Genomic DNA, 25,551 nt, shown 5'->3' on the forward strand with positions numbered 1-25,551 from the left:
CAACAAAAGCTGTATCATGAAGAAAGAAAGCCAAATAAAAACAAAGATAAAAATATGATTTAAGATGACAGACAGCAACAAACTGGTGAATTAAAGCGCACCTATCTCAAAGTCAAACACACATACACTGTTGCCTTTAGGGGGCGTGGCCTAGTGATCAACTTTAGGAGCCTGGAACCAGTCTTACTGGCCGTTTACCACCTGCTGAGTTCAATGTGGTCATCTCAATACTCCTTGCAAGTGTTTTCATTTTGTGTCTGTTTGACACATTAAATAACAGGCTGAAAGTTGATCTTGCTCTGCTTTTTCAATTCACTTTAGGAGTAGTCGATGCGAAGAATGCTCATAAACCAAATTTTGGCTCATAGAAAAAGGGAAAAAAAAGCTGCTAACTTGGATAGCTGCTAAGATGGGGCACTCACAGGTCAAGTTACCACTGGACTGGAATATTTATTCTAACGTGAGCACAGAACAGAAATGAGTGCTCATAGCCAACTGAGGTAATTCTACAGCTTATATGTCTGATCAAAGCAGCACCATTGTTGTTGCAGCAGCAACCTATGACATATATACCTCACAGTGGAGAGGTCATGGATTGGATCACATTTTCGGTCTCTGAATCTCAGCTCCAGCTGTGTGAGCATGTTTTCTGCAGTTTCAACCAAAATGAGTGAATGGGTGTCTCTATTTATTGGGAATATTTTCTTGTGAACACATTCAAAACAATGTCCTCTTACTTTGGGAAAGACTCCAGCTCAGCCAACGAGGGCAGAATGGACGAAGCTCGGATGGCCGGGCCTGACCACGTGTCAAAAATATGAGCTTTAACGGTTCAAAACCAGTCAGGGGTCAACCCTGCCTGTGGTCTCAAGTAAGTCACAGGATCCAACTCATCCATAGTAGACAATATGGATATTGTTGTCACTCTCACTCATAAAATGAAGTCATAAATAAAACTTTAACCAATATGAGCATCAGCAATAAAAACGTCACTGTGGTGTACAAGGTTTTATTACAAAAAAGAAATTAAAATGAAGACGAATTCAAATTCGAGTCATTGATTGTGGTGTAACTTAGTCGTTTATTTTAATTCCACAAATTTTTCAAAAAAATTACAAAATACTCAAATGGAGAGAACACAGGACTCACATTTTTTTCTTATTCTTTCTACTTTTTGTTTACATTGTGTCATCCCATTTGCGACTACTCATATGTACAATAAGCTTCAAGATACCAGTATATATAGAAATCTTGGCAGTCAGAACGGACATTCTGCTGCTGCCGCTTTGAAACGAGAAGCTAAACCGTTGACAACACTGAACACCAAAGGTTTGGAGACACAAAAAAGGGAGGGGGGGCAAAGGCAAAGTAGGACGCTCGGGGGACGGACGGCAGGATGAAGAGTGCGTCAGAAAATGGAAGGTCAGAAGACTTTCCACTTGCAAAACAACAAACATAAAAATAGTGCTCCGAGGAAGTATGACATGGTCATTTAAAAATGCGAGTACAGTTTCTTCATTTGGCAAAACGAAAATTATAAAAACAAGGAATAAGACAGTTTTGTTAAAATCCATGACAAGTCAAACAGTGTCCATTGGAAAACGTGAAGCGCACGCTGGTGCGACACACACACACACACACACACACACACGCGCAAACATGCGCACAAGCACGCTTCCCGGTGGTCGCACGTCGGCAGGCCACAGTGAACATGATGGGAGAGGATGCCACCACTAAAAAGGTCCAGTAGGGCTCCTGTGATCATGTATCATATTCACTTAGCATTAAAAAAAAAAAAAAAAAGACTTCTGGCACTGTCCAAATTGTTGGGGGGAAAAAAAGGTCATTTTATATGACTTGTTTTGTCGTTAAATAATGGCGGCAGAGGATAAAAAGAAATTTCAGTGCAATCAATTTTCGTCGTCGTCATGGATGAAGGGAAGCTTCAAGTGTTTCAAGTCACAAAATCAACAGGCCGCGTCGACACATTCTGAAAAAAGCTGGTGTGTGATGAGTGGGTGCAACAGGGGTTTGGGATTGGGGGGGGGGGGGGGTTATCACATGGGCTACGTGGGACTAAATCTAACACGGCAATGTCAGACCAAGGTCACAAATCAAATGGCTCAAATCATAAGAATAATGCCATGTTGCTCCCCTCTGAAACAAGGGATAATGCATCAACACAACTGCAGCGGAGGTTGAAACGACTTGTTTGTCCACACCTAGTAATAATAATAATTATAATAATTATATGTTTATATATACTATTTACAAATTCCAAAAAAAGAGGGGAAAAACTCCATGCGGTAGCTCTTCCTAAAATGATTTTTGTTTAAAAAAAAAAAAAAAAAAAAAGCTCCAACGATGTATTAAAATAAATGTTGAATTTAAGATAGCACTTGTTATTTTCCATAAGCGGCCACGTTTTTTTTTTTGGGGGGGGGGGGGTAAGCACAGTGTGTCTTCTTCTAGCACCTACAAAAAGAAATGTCAGGGAAGCTTGTCATGCAGGAGTCTTCAGGATGTTGTGTCACTTTTACTGGCTATATACCAAAGAAAATGTCTTGGGGGGGGGGGGGGGGGCTGGAAAAACAAAGAAAAATTGGATCCACTTGGCCTTTTTGTGTTCTTCACAACTTCCTGTCGCCTCCCTCGGCCCGTTACAGCTGTTTGTCGCTCTCTTTCTTCAGTCGGCTGAAAGGGAGGGGGCGGTGGGGGCGGACAAGACATGCGTTAAACCTCCTTGTGTTGGTTGGACGATAACCTTTATGAGTTGGAAATGAGTTATTTAACTCATTCAGTACCAGCCAATTCTGGACCAAGTCTGAAAAGACGTTTAAAAACGTCTTTGGGAGTGAATGAGTTAGTATCTCGGATCAGCTTAAAGATGATTTTCTATAAAATCACATCCTAAATCTGGATCAGTCACGAGTCAATATTAAGCATGTCAGCATGATTTGAGACAGACAGTGAATGTCCAGGAGCGAATCTACGATTGTATCAATGTTGCGACAACGACCCGCGGCGGTGCCGGAGGTGCAGGCGGCGCTGGGTCTGACCTGTAGTAGTCCTCCTGGCCGGGCAGCGGGCCTCCGTGCATGTGATGGTGGCCGTGCAGCCACTGCTGCTCCATGGCCAGCCTCTGGAGTTCGGCCGACTGGGCGTGCATGGCCTGCAGCTGGTGGGCCGCCGACATGGGCGGGGGCAGACCTCCGGGTAGGTCCCGAGGGTACGGTGCTCCTGTGCAAAGCAAATAATTCAGCCTCCCCCCGATAAGATACATTTTGTACAATGCCACTGTTAATTAGGGTTGCAAAACTGCAGGAGATTTTGGGGAAACTTTCCACGGGAATTACATTTTGAATGCGATCTATTTGTGCATAGAAGGTGGAGCATTTGTTTATTTTTTATTTATTTAACTCATTCAGTACCAGCCAATTCTAGACCAAGTCTGAAAAGACGTTTAAAAACGTCTTTGGGAGTGAATGAGTTAAAAACAGGACATAGTTCTACTTAATTTCATGCTTCTTAAATTGTATTATTTTGGATGGATGTTTTGACGTCTGTGCTTATTATTTCCCAAATTCCACAAGCTCACCTCGCCATGGACATCTAACCAGAAATGTTCCCGCTTTGCAACCCCAATGAGAGATGAGACGGGCCGGGTGCCTACCGAAGACCGGGTGGCGCAGCATCTCGTGTTCGTGCGGCGGCTGGCCGAGGAGCGGGTTGGGGATGGCGGCAGGTGGGTAAGGGAAGCGAGCCAGGTGCGGTCCGGCTGCCAGGGGGTCTACGGCCAGGGGGTGGGCCCCGGAACCTGGAGGACACACAAGACATTCACCACCACCTGCTGGGTGTCAGAGCGTTACGTTCAAGGGACAGGGCAATTCAACATACAAGTACAACTAGTCAAGCGCTATACATCACAGAGCCCATTCATTACGATTAGTTGATATTTATTTGCCAGTTAATGTTACTCTATAGAAAAGCGCTGAAAAGTGCGGCTAAATTAAACATTCTAATATGACAACAAAAGCATGACATCGGCTCAGAGTGTCGTCTTGATCCTTAGACCTTACGTAAAATGAAACATGACCAGATTTATTTCTCTCCTCAATTAATACATTTCCTTGACTACCAATGTGATAAACATCTCAAAATGGCACTTCAGCTGCAGAACCCCCATCGTAAATCAGATTCATTTTCAAAATGGAATTTCACCACTACTAGTGCTAATGATAACCATTATCATCATCATCATTGGCAATTGAATGGTGCTTTACAAGGGAAGCATCATGACTGCTTGTAATAACACTTGTGTGTGTGCGCGCGTTTTTTAAATTTTATGTATTTATTTTTACAATTTTCTCATCACAAACTTTAATTTCTTTAAATTAATCAATTTAATTCTTTGAACAGGCAGCTTTTGCAATGGGGGTTTAATAACAAGATGCATGCGAAAACATGAATTTGAATCATTCAATGTCATGAGGATGCAAGTACGAGCATAATGGCTGAAATGAAAATACAGATGCTGAGGTTGTAGTCGTAAAAAGCAGATTTACTTCACGTTAAATACAACTCAACTGTACTTAAAAATAAAAAAGTTCTGGGAAAAAAGGTTTTCATGAGCTGTTGACTGCATTTCATGTTTTAAATGTTTTATTTGTATTCAATTCAGCGTTTCTTCCGTGTAGCACGAGTTGAACTCATACGACGGTTTGAGAATCACTGATCTTGAACATGAATTAACCCACGCACTGAAAACAGCAGGTCACAGCTCTCCTTTTTAGCATTTTGTTACGAATCAGTGTCAGTCATTTGCCAGTGCAGACATTGTGAATGATTCATAGAATGAGCATATACGCAACACACAAAACATGAGGAATATTGGGCTTTGGGGTGAAATTTCAGGATGTACCTAAAAAGAACTGGGATCTTTAAAACGGGGATCATAATTTGATCTTCTCAAAATTTTTGAATGAACATGTCCAGCTGTTAAATGTACATTTCCTTTTTTCTCCTTAAACAATGCTTTTCATCACGATTTTCACATTTTGACATCCTGAGACTTGGGGTGTATTCACGTCAGAAAAGGGTCTTTGGGCGGGTTGGTTGGTCAGGACAAAAAGCAGCCTTTTTTTTTTTTTTGTTTGTTCGTTTGGTGCAGTTCCCATTCACACTTTACTTTTTGCAAGTGAACTATATTTTGTAAACACTTCAACACGTGTGACGATCGGTGCTCTCATTGGACAGAAATGACGAGGGAAGCATACAGAGCACAGACCCCGGACATGGAGGAAAATATGCGAAGCTGGGTTTCTAATTTTGCAACAGCATCGACGAATGTGTGCAGTGACCCAAAGGATCGTGTACTCAAGCATGCCCAGACCCACAACGTGCTAGGAGCAGCGTGGCTAAATTCAAGATGGCGGATCAGGTATGAACTCAGGTACAAGATTCACTAGTGGATCATTTTTCCCCACGATGCCCGGCTACGGTGGCTTGTGAGGCTCAAATGGGCGCATGTATCCTAGAGGTGGTTCGATCGACCCTGGTTTGTATTCACACTTGAAGCGTAGCGGACCAAGTCCGGTAGCAGACTGAGACCGCTTCAAAAACTTGGTCCTGGTCCGCCCCGGGATTCGTTTGTGTGTATTCACATCTGAATAAAAGGTCCGGACCAGTGTGGGAAACATCCGTTTGAAGTGGATCGAACGCTGCAGGTGTAAATACACCCTAATACGACCTAACAACCGCTCCACAGTAACTCGCCACTGCACGGCTTCAAACCTCAGAGTGAAGTGGTCACTGAGCTTTGAGTGTCATCAGCAGGTTGCAAAGAGAGAGAGAGAGAGAGGGGAGGACTGCCGAGTCAATAAAATTAGATGTCCGTGAAATGTTTTTATGAATCAAACACCTGTTGTGAATCTACTGCTAGGGATCAGCAAGTTTTGCAAAATGTATTGAACAGATGGGCCATTTAACTCATTCAGTACCAGCCAATTCTAGACCAAGTCTGAAAAGACGTTTAAAAACGTCTTTGGGAGTGAATGAGTTCAAAGTTTTGAGAAGGTCAAATCCAGTTCACCTGTTCAGGTTAGAGCGCATTCTAGGTTGATCCTGAAACTTCACCGCAAAGCCGAATACGGGCCGACGCTTTGTGAATGGTGTAGGATGTTTGTGTATGAGCAGGGCTTTGTTTTACCTTGGTGAAGAGGGTCTTGCTGGTGCAGGTGCAGATGGGAGTGGATGTGCGAGTGCTGATGGTGGTGCGGCGTGACGTTGAACATCTGGAGCCTGGCGATGGGGTCGTTGGCCACGGTGGCCATCCTCTCGGCGTGGAGTCTCTCCGCCGCCAGCCTCTCCGGGTAGCTCATGTCCGGCCGCAGCTGAGGCCCGGCAAGGGCCAGCCGTTCACGCTCTAACGGGTTCAAGCCTGGGTGGAAGGAGGCAAAGGGGTGATGGCCGGCCATGGGGGGCAACGTGATGGCCCCGTGCCGGGCGAAGTGCTCCATGGGGTTTGTGGAAGGGTGGAGTGTGTCCATTTCGGGAGGTTTGACCTCAAAACCGGGCTTCATCCTTTCCCGCAGCTCCCGCTCGCGAATCTCCCTCTCGCGCATCTCGCGCTCACGCAACTCGCGCTCCCGCATGGCCGGGTCGGCGTTGTACAGGCTGGGCATGTGGTAGGCCAGCAGCGGGTCCGCGGGGTTGAGGGACACAAAGAAAGGGTGGTTTCGATTGGTCGGGGACATGACATGTGGTCGGGCATATTCGCTGAGGGTGCGCAGGGCAGGGGTGTCGGGACCAATGTAGGGAGGCACAGCTGCAATAGTGGTGGGGGGTCCGTCAAAGTGGGGGCGCATGTGGGCGGGCCCGGCCATCTGCGGTTCGCCCATTCTGCTCTCGTGGGCCGAAGAGGAGGCTTTCTGCGAGGAGGGGGGGACAGAAGCCGTGTTAAGAAAGTGTTCATGCGGAAATATTGCCACTCACATTGAAACAAGCACAGCGACTCACCGCCGCTCGCTCAGCCTCCTTTTCTCGTTCCCGCTCTCTCTCCCGCTCCTTTTCCCTCTCTCTCTCTCTCTCCTTCTCCTCCCGCACTTTCTGCTCCGCTTCTCTTTTGGCCTTCTCCACAGCTTCCTCTCGTTTCTTGGCCAGTTTGGAGGAGGCCAAGGGAGTGAAGTAGAAATCAGTCCTAGCGCACGAGTTGTAACCGCGGTCCAGATGCTTGTAGAACCTGAGTTCAAAAACAGAGAGACATAACATCATGAAAAATCAACATTAAGAATTTCAAAGTGCAGGCCAGAACGATTGTCATTTGATTAATGCATGGATGGGGTCGGGGGTAAGTAAGACAGCAACCGCACCAGCCAACCTCAATCCCCATTGATCAATCCATTATGATGTACACGTTATGTTGCTTAAATGAAACTTGAGTCGTCCGGGATGAGATTTTTTTTCTTGTGGGAGTGCGATGGGACAGGAGGAAAAAATCCTTCAGAACCACTTACGCACAAAAAATATAAACTAACATTCCAATGGAATTCATTTCCCTGCTCCTCTTACATGATCATTTTTAGCCTGGAGCCAATTGTGGCTCGAGATGATTGAGGTTGAAACGTTTCTGCAGTAAATCCTGAAGACTAACTGCTGCTGCGCGCGTTCAGAGTCATCACCGCAGCGACGTGAAAATCGGAGCGACAAGTCACATAAATGTTTGTTTCGATGCAACGATATCGTAAGAAATCTGCAGCGGAGGGGGGCACATACCGTGCAGACTGGCTGGCGTGGCTTGGCGTGTTGACAACAGTGGGTTCGGGGGAGGGACTCCTTTGTGGGGGCGGAGGGCTCTCTGGCTCCTCGATCTCATCCAGCGGCTCCTCTTTGATGTGCACGGGCGGGAGCCCCATGCCCAGGCCGCCGCAAGCGACGGACGCGGGCAGCGGCATGGAGATGGACGAGGGCGGGACGGAGGAAGACGCGGGTTGTAAGCCCGGCACAGAGTTGGATAAGGATGCGGAGGGGCCCGTTGGAGGTAGAACTGTACTGTAAGGGTGAGGGGAGAAGGGCAGCTGCGGCGGCCCATTGGGGTGCGACACCCCCGCAGAGGGCGGCAGTGAAGGAGCTGGAGGAGGCTGGTGGCTGGATGAAGGGAGGCTTTGGGACTGGGTGAGAACTGGAGGTTGCGCCGGGGGAGGCTGAAGCTGCTGCCCCTGCGGCATAAGCTGAAGTGGAGGCGGGTGTGCCGACGGAGGGTGGTGGGTGGAGAGCGAGCTGAGGGGCTTGAGGGCAGGAGGCGGAGGCAGGTTGGAAGGCATCTGCGGGAACGGAGGTGCCGACACGTGCGGCGGGTGTTTGTGGGACTGTGGAGTGGGCATCTGAGAGATAGGTGTCGTCGGTGGGGGCTTGATGTGAGGCATCGACATTGACGCAGGTGGGAGCGGTTGCTCCCGAGGAGGCTGTCCTCCACTGTGAGAAGATGACTGTGAGGGTGGGGTATGCGGCCTGGGTTGCGACTGGCCCGATATCGGCGGGGGCGGGACCTGAGACTGACTCACAGGGAAGCCCTGGGCAGACAGCGAGTGGGGGTGAGGCATGTGTGCAGGGCCGGGCTGCAGCGGATGCGGCATGGGGCCGTGATGCGAGCCGGGTAAGGATGGAGGTGGGACCGGGGGGCCCGGAGGCGGGGCTTGAGTCAGGGGTGAATGTGGAGAGGGAAGCCTTTGAGGATGAAGGGAAGCTCCTGACTGGATGAGAGCTAAGGGGCTCGCTTGAGGAAGAGGAAGGGGCTGAGGCGGCAGAGAGATGGAGGCCGCTGTCGGGGAGACCTGCGGAGGCAGCGAAGGGGCCGAGGCTGCGGGAGGAGGCGGCGGCGGGGCAGGGGGGGCGGCCGTCGAGGTGCTCGGCTGACACTGGATGACTGGAGGGTGCTGGCTCTGCAGGAGCTGCTGCTGCTGGGCAGAAGAGTCCGAGTCGCTCTCGTTGTCACGGGGGCTGGGGATGCTTGGAGAAGAGCTGCGGTTGTCCTGGTCAATGTCCTTCGGATCACTGCTGAGCTCCTCGTTGATACTGCGTCCATCGGAGCTCTCGCCCTCGCCTTCGCCCTCGCACTCGGAGGGTGAGTCTGGTCGACTCAGCTCCTGAGGAGGAGGAAGGAGAGAATCATGAGCCCCCCCGAATTCCGTGTGCTTACATACACATACAGATGAGACAAACTTGAACTCACTTGTGTTTTGGACTTTTTGGCACCTGCCCTCTCAGGTTCTTCTGTGTCTGAAGCTCCCTTCTCTCGCTGACGTTTGGCACTCTTCATGGGTGAAGGAGCCTCCTCTTTAATCTTCTGTGGGGGCCACAGATGGACAGGCGTTATGAAATATTCAAGAAACAAGTTTAAAAGACAAGTTGAAGCTTTGTCCACTTTGCGTTTACCTTGCTGGGCTTCTTCATGGTGTCCGTCTTGCTGTCGGTGCTGTCTGTACTTGCAGCACTGGGGGAAGTACGTCCGCTGGAGCGCAGATCCTCATTGATAGGCGAGGCTCGGCCATCGGGACTGGCTGTTTGCTTCTTGCGACCACTGCGTAGCGTTGACATCTATTGACGACAAGCATATAATATGAATTGCTGTCGGGGACCGACAATGAATAACGTAAAGCCGGCCTAAGGTGACTCAGAGGTGATGGATCATGAGAGTTAACGGACAGAGAGAAAACGGGGGGGGAAAAAAATGTGCGCACCGAGCCTCGGTTCCGTCTGGTCCTCATGCTATGCTTCCCGCTGAGTCCATCCTCTTCCTCTTTGACAGGTTTGAACATAAATGGCGGTGGGTCCACGGGCTTCTCGATGGGAGGTAGCTCCCCGTACTTCTTGAAGTGAATGCGGCAGTCTGTGCACAGCAAGATGTTCTCTCTGCCCCCGTGGTGCCAGTCTTTGGAGGCTGAAGGAGTGCAAAAAAACAGCAGCGTGAAGCATTAAAAAGAAAAAGAAAAAGGAAAATGTGACGTATTTTCAGTCATGACAATACTACAGAGATCAGTGAAGCTCAAGTTAGCGGCCACCCTCGTTGTGACATTTTGTTAATCTGCGTGTGATCAAATGGGGACCAGCTGTGAGTCGAGAGGCGATAGATAATGAGGTGGTGAGCGATTAAGCTTAGGCCTCATGTCTGATTTGATCAAATTAGTCTCAACATCATCTGATGCCCATCTGTCTTGCAGCACAGTGGTAAGGAGTCCGACGCTGATGCAATCCAGGCCAGAGTCCATCTACGAACTGTATCCAACCTACGGCCTGAGGGCCATTTGTGGCCCTCCATCCATTTTTCAGCAGCCCAATGAAATTAATTCGACAATACAAATAATATATACCGTATTGGCCCGAAGACTGTGTTTTTTGCGTTGAAATAAGACTGAAAAAGTGGGGGCCGTCTTATATTCGGGGTCTAGACATTATACCCATTCACAACGCTAGATGGCGCCAGATATCATTGAAGCGAATGCTGAACTTGACTTCCCAGGCCAAAGTGAACCCCTGCCAGGAAGAATAAAAATCAAAATAGCAGTAGCAGGAAGAAGAAAAATAAAAAATAGCAGTAACAAGGAAAAGAGAAGAAAATAATAGAAGAAATAACAGAAAATGGAGAAATGTAGTGACAATCTGGAAAAAAGTGGGTCGAAGATCGGCCAGGTTAACCGGCAGCTGAGGAGAAGTTATGATGTACTGTAATTTACGTTTCAAAGACCAGAAACCATTCATTTACGAATGTGATTGCACTTTAGATTTGAATGAGGCAAAATAACATGCTCTTTCTCCAAAATATATTGTTATAATCATTGGTTTCAGATGTACTGTAATTATTTTCTGTATAAAAATTAATTTGGTGTTCAAAAAGTCTTTTTTCAAACTTGAGTCTTGAAAAAGAGGGGGGTCGTCTTGTAATCAGGGCCGTCTTATATTCGCGCCAATACGGTAATTGCTTTCTTGACTGACTTGAGCGTGTTTCAAAAAGTTGAGTAATTTTGAAGAGGCTCTTTCACCCTTCCATTTTTCTGCATGCAGCCCTCGAACAAAAAAGTTTGAACACCCCTGTCAGAAATACATCGCAGCAGCTTACTGGTCGTGAAGCAGTGGCGGCAAGCGTAGCCTTTCAGCTCCTGTTCACTGTCCTCACTGTCAAAGTCATCTTCGCTGGCTGAACTGAGGTCCACTAGAAGAGGAAAAGGACACCACACGTCATATACCTTTACCCTTAACACCGCAGCATATGACGTCACGCCGCCACCCATGCGCCCGCCTGTTAGGGAGTCCGAAATACACACAGAATTCACTAGAAGGTGGACGGGAAGGAGTGTTGACAGGAGTTGAAGCCGTTCGTGTTTTGATACGCCGAAAGACGGGTTGGCGGCGATGTCGGCGATGGGCCCGACAGCTGGCTGCCTCGGGGGTCTTCTTCCAGTAGTAGTAGAAGGTAATCAGCTCACCCTGAAATAAAATACAAGTGCTGTGAAGCTGGTGGAGAATAAATAAATAAATAGATAAATCACCAAACAAAGGACACAAATTCAGAATGCACAATATGTCAGCAGTTGAGTCCATGCCAGGATTTGTAGCTGGCTGGGCATGTTTGTGCTGTAGGCCTGTCTGTCCTAGGATTAGGCGAGAAGGCTGACTGAATGCGAGGATATGAGGATCAGTGCGCTGGTGGCTGCCTGGGTGGCAGCAGTTTGAATGGGAACAAAAGAACGTGTCAGGCAGCGCTTTGGAGCTACAAATGGGGAGTGAAATGGCTCCTCGCCCCTTCACTGGAAGAGTCAATTGCACTTTAATCAAACATTCGGCGGGGCGATCTTGCAAGCAGGCGGGTTGAATAAATCCAGCCTGCAGAAAGGCTCATCAGGAAATCAATAGCCAAATGAAACATTAACGCTTGCAATCATGGCTACGAAAGCATTCCGCCCGTACATATTAACTGCAGCTCTCTGGACACGCTCGTAAAACACAAGCATGTAGTTTCCTGTGCGTCTCGACCTTCTTTTAACTTGTGAGCCGGCACTCAAGCCCCCCACCACACACACACACACACACAGATCGGCCTCCATTCCAGATTCATGAAGGAGTGTTGTGGTTGTCGGGTGAATCGTAAGTTAACTGTAACCTTTGAAGTCAAGTGGACATTCATTTTTCTATCTGAGGTCTGTTAAAATGCTGTTTGAGAAAGCTCCAAGTGTTCAACGCCAACTGATTGGTTCTCTTGCTTCATTTAGGAAACTTGACATAGATTAGTGAGTGTGTTGCGTACTTAACTCATTCACTCCCAAAGACGTTTTTAAACGTCTTTTCAGACTTGGTCCAGAATTGGCTGGTACTGAATGGGAAACTCAACTTAAAGGGAAACTCAACCCAAACATTTTCTTTACAATAAGAGGTTCAATGCCGCCATACTACTCTAAACACGGCATTCAGATGAATATTGCATTCATGGAATATGAGTCAAACAGTAAAATCCACCCTCTGTTTTTGTCCATCTAAGGGGGCAGCCATTTTGCCACTTGCTGTCAAGTGAAAATAACATCACAGTCGCTCAGGTTAACGACCAATCATGTCTTATCCTCAGAAAACAGGTGAGCCGTCATTACGTAGCCGTAACCTCAGCCCGGCGCAACTGCAAGGTCATTGTCAGCTGACAAAGTGGCCAAATGGTGGCCCCTTGAGATGGCTAAAAACGGGTGGATTTTGCTGCTAAACTAATATTCCACAAAAACAATATTAATCAGAATGTCGTGTTTAGACTAGTGGAGGTGCATACAACATATTGCTGTCAAAGAATTAGTTTTTTTAAAAGTTGAGTTTCCCCCTTTGAGTGCTTCAACGGCTTGTCTGTGTCAGACTAGCATAAATCTATTGAAAAAAGCCTTCAAAACAGGTTGACCATAACGCTCATGAAAAAACCCCCCCAGGAGATTCAAGAACTCAATTTTATTTGACTCAATTCCTATCCCTAAGTGAAATTCAATACTACTGAGAGCAAGTTGATATCTTGTGTGCTGCAAGAATGCGCAGGAGTGGAGATTGGTCAGTGGTTGCTCATTAAGGGCCGTTAGATGTGATGCGTATTAGACGTTGGGAGAGTGAGTTCATGCTTTTTCAATGGTTGCTATGATTGGCAGAAAATGATTTGCTTAGTGGGCTTATGGGCCAGTTTAATAAAATATTCCCTCACGACGGTTGCATTTATATACGCGCCTACCAATGCCTAAAGAACGTGCCCTTCTCCGGCAAAGCAATGCTGAAAACACTTATGGGAGTCAGAGGAGGTGCTGCTCTGTTTACAAGAAAGTAGCAGCTCTAAAGCTCTCCCGGTTCGAACCCCTCCCCAGATTGCTACACTTGAGTACATCTGGAGTAGGTGAATTGATTTCATACGTGAGAGCTCAGCAGAACGAGGCTGCATAACACTTTGGATAGAAAACAAATTGGTGAAATAAGAAAAGATTTTATTCAAGGCACATTTGAAAATGCGTTTGTGCACGTGGTAACTAAATAGAAACAAGTTAGCAGTTGATCGGCTCCTTTCACTTCGGCGTGGCCAGCTGGATCGGGCAGGCTGGTGCTAAGTGAGGGAAGGCAGAACGTTCTGATGCGAAATCGAATTGAAAAGTGCACATCAAAAGTGTCGAGTGGTGCCGTGCGCCATCGTGTTTCTCAGCAGTGCCTTCCCGCCTTTAACAGCTGCTTGGCAGACAAAGGGCCTGCCTCTCCATCATTCACACCATGTCAAGTACCATTGCACTGGGCACAGGCTAACACGCGAACTTGTGCCTTTAAAAAGGCATTAACGGCTCCGCCGATGGACTGGTGCATCTGCTTGCTTATGGCGGAGCAAGAAGCTCTGAACCAGTTGTGGTAACAGTTAATCGATGAAACGAAACGCTACTATATACCAAAGGTATATATGCTAAAGTAGCGTAAGAGACATGGGTTGAGCCCAAGCAATGCCGTGGCCGCAGGTCAACAAAAACATTACGTTGGTCGACGAGCGAGTGGAAAGAATAGCGGTCCAGAGTGGCCTTGGCTTGCCGAGCTCTAATTCCCCGCGCCTGTCCACTAAATCAGACCAAAGCAGTACAGAGTGTGCTGCCACTCCGCAGAACATGAAATAGTGACAACATAAGCTCAGCATTATGAGGCTTTTTACAGAGCTTCCATCTGCAGGAGCTTTCTGGTCGGTGGATTATCCAACATGGGAAGGGCTTACCCTCCTAACACGACACTCAGAGCTTCCATTCTGTTTTATTGCCACTTAAAATGGTTGCCTTCAAACAAACAGATGTGTGACATATTCATGGGGTACAGGATTCAAGTATGCTAATGTTTCCACTCCATAGAGACATGACTGAGAAACAAAAGCAAGGGCTTGGGAGTGAAACGGTCGTGATGGGAACGACTCAAATGCTATCAAATGAAGCGCTGCGCATCAAGCGGTGAATCACACGGCGTTGAATCACACGTATGATGCTCCTGTTTTTATGGATTACACCTGATGAGGTTCCATTCATCTACGCTTAATTGCTGGTCGGAAGGCCACGTGGGAAGGCTCGGAAGTCCCGAGCGCACAGGCACAACTGAGGGCGAGGGCTAAACTCGTGCATTTACACCCTCATCCCTGCTCTGGCTAAGGCATGAACAGATGGTTTCTGTTTTTCCTGGCAGATTTGTGACAGAGCCACAAAAGGCCCCTGCTTTGACAGGAAGCCAAACGGTTAAGGCCGTTACTGGCAGGAGCACGGGAAGAAAGAACGAACAGAGGAGAGCAGAAAGAGGGGGAGGGCCGAGTGTGGAGGAGAGCCGAAAAGGAGTAAAAAGCCAGCGGTGGATAACAATGGACAATCAAGCACACAACCCGACCACAACCCGTTCCAAAACAGCTCTCGGAAAATTAAAAAAAAATCTTTTGCAATAAGCGTTACGAGCCGAGAGCTCAGAGAATATGCTCGCGCAACTATTTGTGGGTTACGGTGACTGATGGCGAGCTGTGTAAACATCATTAGAGCAGCCTGAACTGGCGCTCTTCCTGCTTACTGGCATGCACCGAGTGGTACAGCTGAGTTTGTTTCGCCAAGGTGAAAGTCGAAGCAGTATTTCCGGATGTGGTTTGTGTGCCGACAGGATGCCAATAGTAAGAGTTGTTGTACCAGCTAGGTCAGGGGTGGGCAAACTTTTTGGCTCGGGGGCCGCATTGACTTTTAAAATTTGACAGAAGGGCCAGGTCAGCACGAGCTATGGTACATTAAAAAAAAAAAACTGCATTTATTGACAGTCCATATCAAACATCAACAGAACAAAAGCATGAAAGTACTGTATGAATATACTTTTTTAAATGACAACAGTGTTGTTGATGACCTATTTTAGCCTGTGCATTGCTGCAGATGCAAGTCCAATTGAAATGAATGCATTTCACATCGAACCTTAATTGTGGACCAACCTTCGGCGGGCCGGATTAAAAAGACCAACGGGTCGGATTCGGCCCGCGGGCCGTAGTTTGCCCACCTTTGAGCTAGGTCAATCATGTGATTTATCACAGTGTTTTGTAATTCAGAAATTTAAAAACCCGATTTTGAACCAATTAACCTTTGGTCTGGGATTTTTTTTGTGCTCTTGATCACTTCTGACAACAGAACTGAAAAATAATGTGAATCAAGCTATAGTTCTCCACATGTATGTGGTTTCTGGGCCGACCGTGGTTGCACTGGGCTATGCCTGACTGCTTCTCTTAACTAAAATCCTATTGATTTATTTGCAATCCACTTGGGCAAAAATGTTTGATCAGAGCTAACGTAAGAGGTAAGTGTAGGATGGGTGGCAGACGGAATTCTCGACAATTCTTGAGGCACTGAATAAATACCCCCATTGCCTGGCTCACGACGCCTGTCCTGTGATGCCCTGTCCTCTCTCGCCTCCCTCTCAGTTAGTAGTCAGTTTCTCACAAGGGGTACCCTTCTTTCACAGATAAGAACACGACTCCGATGTGAAATTACCGTAGTTGTATACCACGGTATTCTGCAATTTCTGAGGTATTTTTCGCCCCCTCTGCTGTTTGTGTTCTGTTCACTCCGTCTTATCCCCTTATACAAACCTTGTTCTGCTCAGCTGAATTTCCAATAATAAAAAAAAGAAACAGCACAACACACACAACCACAGAGGGAGTACAGGGTTTCAAATTCCTCTCTTGCACAGGAAAAAAAAATGGTCCAGCATAAAATAAGGTAAAAAGATTCATTCTGCATGAACAGGAAACGTTTCTTTCAAAAAAAAATTAATGATTTTTGTTATTCTTATATATTTGTAATGGATTGACAAAAAAAAAAATTCTAATTTCCTGTTTTGATGTCAGTTGTCATACTGATCACTACAATGCTGTCAGGAGAAATTTCAAATCCCCACAGTTGATGTCATGATTCAAAAGCGCCTACATCACGAGAATATAACTAATTGACCCATTCACTGAAATATTACAGCCCCAACGGATGTCGAGCGGTGACGCCGTGTAGTTTCTCCGCAGCCGGTATTAGCTGAATAGCAAAAGACTTTGGTTGGCAGAGCGGGGTGCATGTGAAAGGCGGTTAAATAGACAACCCTTCCCTGCTGTGCGGAGCCTTTCAGCGTGAGAATGACTGAATAAGCTCTGCTTTCATAGGTCAGCGATGCACATGCTGAAGAATCAGCACTAGTGTTTTTCCTGCTGTAAGCGCTTTTCCCAATGAAAGCAGATTGGATGACAACGGAGTCTTTTTTTTTTTGCTGGAGGCTCAAGCCTGCGTGTTGTGCTGATACGCCTGTTCCCCCAAAAACACGACATGAAGCCGAGCAAAGAGCTCAATTATACAGGGAACGAGAGCTGTCTTAGCTCCATCTTTCAGACAGGGGGGGGGGGGGGGGAGGCTTTTGCCGAGCCTCTGCTCCTGCTTCTTGTCAGTTAGTCGAACATCACCGCGGACGGGCAAAGCTACCAGCCCACAGCGATTCAACTGCCCGGATCGGTTAGATCATTGGCACCACACGGAAGCTGTTCTGTGACACTTCTGACAGCTGCCGCTAACTGGCACGGGCATCTGTCGTTTGGAGCTGCTTTAATTAAGATTTCAAGCAAAGTATTTGTAAATCAAACTCCTGCCCAGGGTTCTGGCTGTTGATCTAAGGACACGGCAATTAATTTACTTTGACGTTTGAACAGATTGGACGGGGGCAAACATCTGCTTTGAGGTTGAGTTGAAAACAGTCTTTTTTCCCGTCGGACATTTTGTTAATGACACGACCTGGAGGGCTCAAGTGCTCTCTTTTCTTCAAGAAATCAGCGATTCCACACTATCTGAACACCAATAAGGTGCTGCTGGGGGGGAAGAGATTTATCGTTCAGGCTACTTGTGCCCGAAAATTGCCATGTGACTGTCACCCAACAGATGCGAGGCTGTCACAAATGACGGCGGTGTCAGTCAGTCCGTAAATCAAAAAGCTCACCGACATTGGTTTCAAAGGATTATGTTATCAAATGACTGTGGCCGACGGGAAACCTGGACTCCACCTATCTGAGGATGCATTTAAACCAGCAAACACATACTGTGTGTTTGACAAACGGAACAAACTGAATAAAAGAAATGCAAAGTGAAAATTTGTGAATGAATGTAACAAGCTCAAGTCATGAGTCGATGGTGTGCAATATTTAATGGACAGTCTGAGTATAGGCATTGGATACCTAATTCTCTATATACGGTATTCGATCAATACTAGCTTATCAGCTCATTGACCATATGAATTCAACAGTTTAGATATTTGCATATATATGTATATTACATAGGGCATGCCCCATATGGCGGTCGACTGGTTATCACGTCCGCCTCACAGTGCAGAGGTGCAGGGTTCAATTGCGGCTCCGGCCTTCCTTTGTTGAGTTTGCATGTTCTCCCTGTGCCTGCGTGGGTTTTCTCCGGTTTCCTCCCACATTCCAAAGACAGGCATGTCAAGTTAATAGACCACTCTAAATTGTCCCTTGGTGTGAGTGTGAGCACGGATGGTTGTTTGTCTGTGTGCGCCTTGCAATTGGCTGGCTACCGGTTCAGGGTTTACCCTGAGCGGAGACAGCTGTGATAGGCTCCAGCACGCCCGCGACCCTCGTGAGTATAAACGGATTAGAAAATCGATGGATGGGTGGATGGATGTATTTGTGTATAGTGACGCGCATACTATACATGAAAAGCTAACAAGCTAACATTTACTTTCTAGGTAGAAAGAGCCTATATCTCAATGTTCCCGTTTTAATTTGCCCACTGAACAGCAACCTGATCTTAAGGTGATCAGTACTGCCAACGTTTGCTCAAAACACCTTTTTTTGTGAAGAAAAAAACAACAACAACAAAAAACCTTTCCAATGACACTAGTAGGCTAACACAGTTCGTGTTCTGCTGTTTCGCCATGTTTACTTATTTTTTTACTTATTTAAACACTGGCAGCAGAGAGCTTGTTCCGTATGACACCAACTCCGGACTGAAGGAAATGGTGGCAGCAAGGCCAGTCAGACGACACGCCCACTTCCCCCCTCCGGGCCTTTTTCTGATTTTATATGAAGCATTCCAGAGTGTTAGTCAGGCCTGGTGTGTTTACACAGCGCTGGGTGCTTTGCCCTCAGCTCAGGCTTGTTTGAGCCAATGCTGAAGCTTCAGCGCCGATTCGGCCAATAGAGTCGAACAGTAGGAACAGATAGAGTAGCAGACTCCTAAAGAAAGTCCCCCCGAGGGCCTTTATGCTCGGCACTACAGCTCAATGGCAGCGCTTCCGACTTGGCTTAAGACAAAGGTACAAGGGCATTGATGTGATCTGCTTCGTTTGTGTTGAACGTATAGTCACAGAAGTGTATGCGTGCAAAGAGTGGTAACATCCTGAATTACCGTTGTGCTCATGTTTTAGGGGTAGGATTTAGGAAGGAGGCGGGAGCAAACAAACAAGAGCTTTCCTGCGGGTATTAAATGGCACTCGCTCCGATCAGCACAAACGTAAGTTCAGTCATAAGCAGAGTTTTCCTCTCTGTGCAAAAAGCCAGGCTGCTTAGTGTCGACAGTAAGCTAACGCCCAGCCTTCTTCGCTTTCTCTTCCACTCGCCGTTATACACTGCTCTGTCATTTTCTCCTTTTTTTTTTTTTTTAGTTGGTTTAAAGGGCAGTTTATTTTCCATTTGCAGGGGGAAAATTAATCTTTCTCTGCTGTATGGCGGTGGCAGGTCTCGAACCTGGAGGAGGTCGATTACCTCTCCTGCCAAGAAGACTCCCCTCCAGGTTGAATTGCACTAATACCTTCTTTATAGCCAATCTGGACCAAGCATATCTTATAATAAGTTAACAAAGCCTTTGCAAGAAACTGTATCATTATACAATATTCAGGAAATTCTAATTGGGCTTTGAGGTCTAAAAAATGGGCGCTAGCGCAGGGGAGGGCAAACCGAGCATTGACATTATCAAGTGTCCTGTGATCTTTGTTGCAATACATTAACCCGATCACCCAACCCCACCTGAAAAAATAGATTGCAATGCACAACAATGCACTGATTTTCAATCCATGTGGAATTAAATTGGAAGTTGAAAATGTGCTATATAATTATTAAAACATGACATATTTTACATGCACATTTTAACGTTTTATTTAAACCTCAGCTATACAACTGACGTGGCCCATCTGTCTGTTTTGAAAATGGAACTGTGGCGCGCTTGAGCAAAAAAACAAAAACAAAAGTTTGACAAACGCTGCGCCAGAAAAGCCACTCAACAGTTCACGGGGCAAAGATAAAACATGAAAGTCTATAATATATGTATGAGACGTAGTGCTGGCTTTGTCAGTTCCCGGCAGAAAAAAAAGTGGAGCTTCATAAAAATGACAAAAGACTTTGGATTTTGCCTGAGTGGGCCTCAAAGGAACAACAAAGTTTGCTTAACTTTAAAGAGTCAAAATTATGAGACGTAATAACCACCCAAGTCAAAAATGTGCAGGTTCCGAGCATCGTGGGCATGCGCATACGTCATTTAGTAAACAAGCACTTGAAGGAATACAGCCAACGGGACACTATTTGTCCATGGTTGTTTTGCTTTTTATCATCGGCACACGCTACACTTAATACGAGTGTTAATCATTGCGCTGCCTTGATTGTGACCCAGTTGTACCATAACAATGGTCACACAGGCAGTCGGTGATGATTAACATGCTGTACGAAGCGCGCACAAAATTGCACATCCACCCTGCCAGTGTACAGGAACAAACAATAACAAAACATTTTTATTAATTTATTGCCTCTAAATAGTTTTGCTTAATGCACAAAAACCACAATGAAATCGAAGTCATAAGTCCTGATGATCCTCAGTAATTATTGGAAAGGAATGAGAAATATCACCTACTGTATTATGACTAACATTATTGCACAAGAATAATTAGTATAAAAAGATTGATCATTTATGAAGATGTATGAATAAAAAGCATTCTATTTTGTGCAGCCTCTAGAATTCAACTTCATCTGGAACTACCTGCTCTGAAAGTCACGGTCAGAGATTTCATAAATACGGTACTGAGAAAACTCCCTCAAAATAATGTGATTGGATTCCCATTTTAACCGACTAAAGCTTTGGTATGACATGTCGTTCCGCTTACAGGTGCCGCATACTTGCTCTGTATCCCTGACAAATGCGATAAACGCAGTCACACAAATCCAAGATGCACAACCCCCATCAAATGTCACATTTTTTATCCAATCGGCGTAAGATATAATACGACTGGCAATCATAAATAATTTTGCCGAGCCGTTTTTTTTTTTACATATAATGTTTTCAGTCATCCTGTTTGTAACACAAAAATTGAAAAGGGACATTTAAAAAAGGAGAGGAAAACAAGTAACGGTACCGTTTCTTTGTGAGGCAGGAGCTCCTTCCGGATCCTGAAGAAGTTTTTGCCGAACTGTCTCAGCCCTTTAATGAAGCGTTTCTGCACATATAATAGACAGAGAGCTTGTTAGTATTTGTGATTCAGCAAAACTGCAAGAAACATTGTTTTCATTTCACACAAGTGCGGTTCAAGAGTTCTGATGCGCATCTAAAACCTGCGTGGGCAATTTAAAGTGCATTGCAAACAGACATGTCAGAGCAAAAGAGAGGAAATGACAAGTAGGGCAAAAGAGACATCGGGATTAGGTGGGGGGGGGGGCAGATGTAAAACAAGAGACACATGGGGAGGACATGTTGATCACAAAAGTGAAGTTGAAAGGCTACATCAAAACTTCCCCCTCAAAACATACACGACACAAGGCCAGTTTTGATATATTTCCATTTCGTTATTTGAGAGAGACTAACAGACCTTGACAAAAATTGAAAGATCGCAGAATGATGACAGACGGTGACACTTTATCTGCTTTGAGCAGGACTGGAAAGCGAATGTCAGCTCAATGAGAAATAATGAAAAATGTAACTGCCTAAACACATCTCTGCTCCTCAAAGAGGGACAGACGACAAAGCCATAAAAAGCAGAGGCTGAAAACATTCATAACCAGTGAAGCAGACAACCGCCAGATTTACTTTCTTGTTCCAGAGGCGAGCCCCCCGTCCGTTTCACCAAGTAACTCCAGCTAAAAGCAGGCAAAAGTCCTGGTGGATAAGCAAAAGCCTCTAACACCCAGCCGCGGGGAAAGAAAGAATCAAGGAGTAAGTCCACAATGTCTCCGATGGCACAATGCTATTTTTCCTCTTGTTTTTTTTTTTTTTTACAAGCAAGAAATAGCTTGTCACCCTCGCTCTTCCACTACAAAGGGGAAGGCTTTACATGTGATCTTTCTGCAAGAGAGCCTCTGGTTTCCAGCAGGAGGGGAAACCCGGAACGGAGCTTTGTACTCGGGGAACAGCCGTCATTCCAACATGTTCATGTTTCACAATTCAAATCTTTCACACAAATACCCAGGCTATTATCTGCTAGTAGATGCTGTGAGTTTACTTGAGGTTGAAACACAGACATACACAAAAAAAAAAAAAAAAAGCAACAATCCGGAGCAGCCGGGGACTGACGCGGCTGGTTGATATGTGATGTGTGGAGAGAGGTCTCGGACATGGAAGAAGGAGGCAAGAGAGGGGAAAAACCAGACACGGACTATTTCCCAAACGTTAGGAGTTCATTTTCCATGGCGCGTAACTATGAGTTATGTAACCAACACACTGTTTACCCGATGCAGTGGGGGAACAAAAGCCATATTTACAAGGCACAAAACCAGCTACCAAAAAAAAAAAAAAAAGACATTTCACTTTTTAGACGAGAATGACGTCATTGCAGGAAAAAAAGGGGGGAAATGACTGAGTTCAATGTGTTCATTTCAGTTCAGGCAAACAAGGAGTGTGTAAAAACAAAACGGCACCCGCCCCCCCCCCCAAAAAAATTAAAGAAAGCATGTTGCAGGACTGAGGTGGAGGTTGATTTGCACAAATCAGACGGTGTAGTGTCTGATTAACCAGCAGATGGCGCCGTCTGCAACCGACGCAATTCAGGCCAGCCTTGACTGCCTCCAAGCACACCTGAGGCTTCCAACAAAGTAGCGCCATAAAACAAGCAACTCATGACATTTACCCATGGAGGAGGTCAAATAATGACAAAACAATTACTTGACTCTGAGAATTTCAAGGCTTTTAAACATGTGTGGACAAAACCGGCGAACCAAGCATATTGGCTGAGGAATGGAGATTTTGCCAATATTTCGATCCCCTCGTCGTGTAATGCCTACTTCTGTAGCCGTGAGGTTCAGTTCAATTTTTATCTGTCCTAATTATGTCACCTTAATTATGTTCCCAACGATATAATTTACATCGTCTGTCATGACCCCCGCCCCCTTTCTTCCGTTTTCTTTCTCTTGCTGGCTCCCTCCTCCCTCTCTACATGTCGGCTCCAGTTTAAGACTCCATTTCAGCTCACTGCTCTCCAAGCCCAGCTAATAAATCATCCACCAATCTGCTCCCTGAATCACTCTGCCCCTGCTCCTATTGCTCCAGCCCTCCGTTGCTGGGCAACAACAGCGCCAGAGGAGTGGTTTGGAGGCGTTGGAGAGTGAGTGAGAGGAAGAAGGGGGGGGGACGGGGGTTAAGGCTGGGAGTGCTACCAAATGGCCAGCCGCTGTGCAGAAACAGGCCTCTCTGTCGGGAGTGTGTTGCAGAGAGCTGCCGCTTTTAGCCCGCCCCAAGTTTCCCTTCTCCATTGTGGGTGGAGAGGGGACATTGGAAAAAAACTCAATAGGTCTTTGTTGCCTGTGAGCACTTCCTTCTTTATAGTTCATTGCTGGAAGTTGTAAAACTGGTTTTGATAATGTGTGCATAAGCATCAGTAAGAAATATTAGCATGGCCAGCTTGCGCATGCTATACCATTTTGACGTGCTATTTTGTGAGAACACGAGTCCAAGTCAGACCTCGGTCAACAAAACCCCTTTCACGCAAAATGGAGCCATTACAGCTGACTTGCTAAAAGCCATCTTTTCAGAGCGGGCCGTCAACACGCATGAGGAGCCAGTGGGGTGATGGTGGATTGCCACCCAAAACCAAGAAGCACTGCTATTTGAAGTAATCATCAATCATTATATGTAATAATAGAAGGATTGCCTGATATATGACAAGGACATCTCAGCATGACCAAAATTGTACCCTTTCGCCAAATAACTAACCATTTGTAGTTTAAGATATTTCAGACGGAGTTTTCACAATCAACATAACTTGTCTGATTTATGTGGCTCAGTGTGGCTAGTGTTGGGACCATACCAAATTTTTGACATAAATACAAAGCACCTCGATACCAGTACATAAACGACAACGTGGCCAAAAAAAAAGTTGAATAAGAGCTTACAACAACTTTAGAAATATTTGTATTAATTCAAACAATTTCTATAAGGATACTCTTTGTAATACCTTTGATTAAATTAAGAATATGAACATTTTTATATCGTTTAAAAGGAAAAAAAGATACACTAATATATATATATATATAAAATCAACTACTGTAATTTGGCATATTTTTTTCAGTTGCTGGTTCAAATGCCAATAAGTTGCCAAGCTGCGCAAAGACATTTTGAAACGCTACGGCGTTTAGAAAGCAGAAGCAACAGATTGCTAGCATCGAAGGAAAAATGCATTCTCAAGTTTTACCAAGACATTTTGCAGGAGAACTTGAGGCCATCTGTCCACAAATTGAAGCTCAACAGAAGATGGGTGATGCAACAGGACAATGACGCAAAGCGCAGAAAGAAATCAACAACAGCATGGCTTCAAGGGAGGAAAATGCGCCTTCTGGAGTGGGCCAGTCAGAGTCCTGAACTCAACCCGACAGAGATGCTGTGGCATGACCTCAAGTGAGTGATTCACGCCATACATGCCAAGAGCATTGCTGAACTGAAACAGTTTTGTTCAAAGGAATTGGTCCAAAATTCCTCCTGACCGTTGTGCAGGTCTGATCCGCAACTACTGGAAACATTTGGTTAAGGTTATTGCTGCCAAAGGAGGGTCAACCAGTTATTAAATCCAAGGGTTCACTTATTTTTCCACCATGAACGGTGAATGTTCAATAAAAATACATGAAGGTATTGTTGGTGTGGTATTACTTCAAGCAGACTGTGTTTGTTGTTGTGACTTCGAAGAAGATCAAAACACATTCTATGACCAATTTATGCAGAAATCCCGAGAATTCCAAAGGCTTCACATGCTTTTTTTGCAACTGCAAATGAGTTAAGACCGAAGAGAAAGAAGAGGGCGCATGCGTCCTATGAAGCACGGCTCGTGGCTACCTTAGAGCAAGCCAACCCCGCAGTTGCTGGGCTATTGTCTCCCTCCCACCTGGATGATGTTGGGAGCTAGCTGGGGTCATCCATCAGCTGAAGACACAGGCGGAGATAAGCCGTGGCACAGCGCAGCTGGCTGAGGAATATGGACCTACAGCCCCACCGCAGTCATACATCTCCGACACGACAACAGACTGTAAAACCGTTGCTCGTGCTGTTTGTTTAGATGGCACCGCCTGTTATTCCGTTTGCAACAGCAAAATAATTTGTGTGATGGCAAAACAAAGGCCATTAAAAAAAAACATTTAGCTTTGTTCTTTCTACCGCCTTTATTACCGATTTGTCTTACTGTTTATTGTGCATGTTAAATTGATCCATGTACAGCACTTTGTATGCAGCGATGGCTGTTTGAAAGTGCTCTATAAATACAGTTGACTTGACTTGACTTTGTTTTTGAAGTTCAGCTATCATTTTAAAGTAATTTAAGTGCACGGAAGATTTTGCTGGAAGACCCTGGACAATAAATGTATGGAACAATATGTAAACGAGGCATATTCTACTGAACACAAGCCATCGTTATTCTTTTTACTTTTCTAATAGGGACAATTAATGCTATTGAGATTCGACGAAACACAATTTGCTATTTGCAAAGCCTGCGATTTGACTGGTTATTGAGAGCGGAAGGGAGGCGAGGAGTTCTGAGCAGGCAGAAACAGCGACGCTGTAA

General features: G+C 45.7%; 1 protein-coding gene and 1 long non-coding RNA gene across 5 annotated transcripts in view; one reads left to right on the forward strand and one right to left on the reverse strand.

Annotated features, from left to right (window-relative positions):
* Positions 1-1,061: 1,061 nt before the first annotated feature.
* rerea (arginine-glutamic acid dipeptide (RE) repeats a) overlaps positions 1,062-25,551 on the reverse strand; it is a 100,995-nt gene continuing 76,505 nt past the window's right edge. For 2 of the 4 annotated variants that reach the window (XM_086107382.1, XM_086107398.1), the window contains 12 exons: positions 20,932-21,012; positions 11,319-11,481; positions 11,114-11,206; positions 9,738-9,937; positions 9,433-9,594; positions 9,230-9,343; positions 7,774-9,143; positions 7,018-7,240; positions 6,209-6,929; positions 3,674-3,817; positions 3,060-3,240; positions 1,062-2,694 (listed from right to left, as the gene is read on the reverse strand). In XM_086107382.1, the coding sequence (XP_085963508.1) occupies positions 2,661-2,694; positions 3,060-3,240; positions 3,674-3,817; positions 6,209-6,929; positions 7,018-7,240; positions 7,774-9,143; positions 9,230-9,343; positions 9,433-9,594; positions 9,738-9,937; positions 11,114-11,206; positions 11,319-11,481; positions 20,932-21,012 (3,486 nt within the window). In that variant the 3' untranslated portion in view covers positions 1,062-2,660. Of the gene's footprint in view, positions 2,695-3,059; positions 3,241-3,673; positions 3,848-6,208; positions 6,930-7,017; positions 7,241-7,773; positions 9,144-9,229; positions 9,344-9,432; positions 9,595-9,737; positions 9,938-11,113; positions 11,207-11,318; positions 11,482-20,931; positions 21,013-25,551 lie in introns of all 4 variants that reach the window. The other 2 variants (XM_086107374.1, XM_086107390.1) reach the window with 1 other exon arrangement.
* Positions 18,645-20,523, forward strand: LOC147210250 (uncharacterized). Its single transcript, XR_015100483.1, has 3 exons — positions 18,645-18,846; positions 18,958-19,043; positions 19,229-20,523. It is a non-coding gene; the product is annotated as an uncharacterized LOC147210250 (long non-coding RNA).

This window comes from Hippocampus guttulatus, chromosome 1, assembly GCF_054856545.1.
Source record: "Hippocampus guttulatus isolate MCC_2025c chromosome 1, RoL_Hgut_1.0, whole genome shotgun sequence".
NCBI classification, from domain to species: domain Eukaryota; kingdom Metazoa; phylum Chordata; class Actinopteri; order Syngnathiformes; family Syngnathidae; genus Hippocampus; species Hippocampus guttulatus.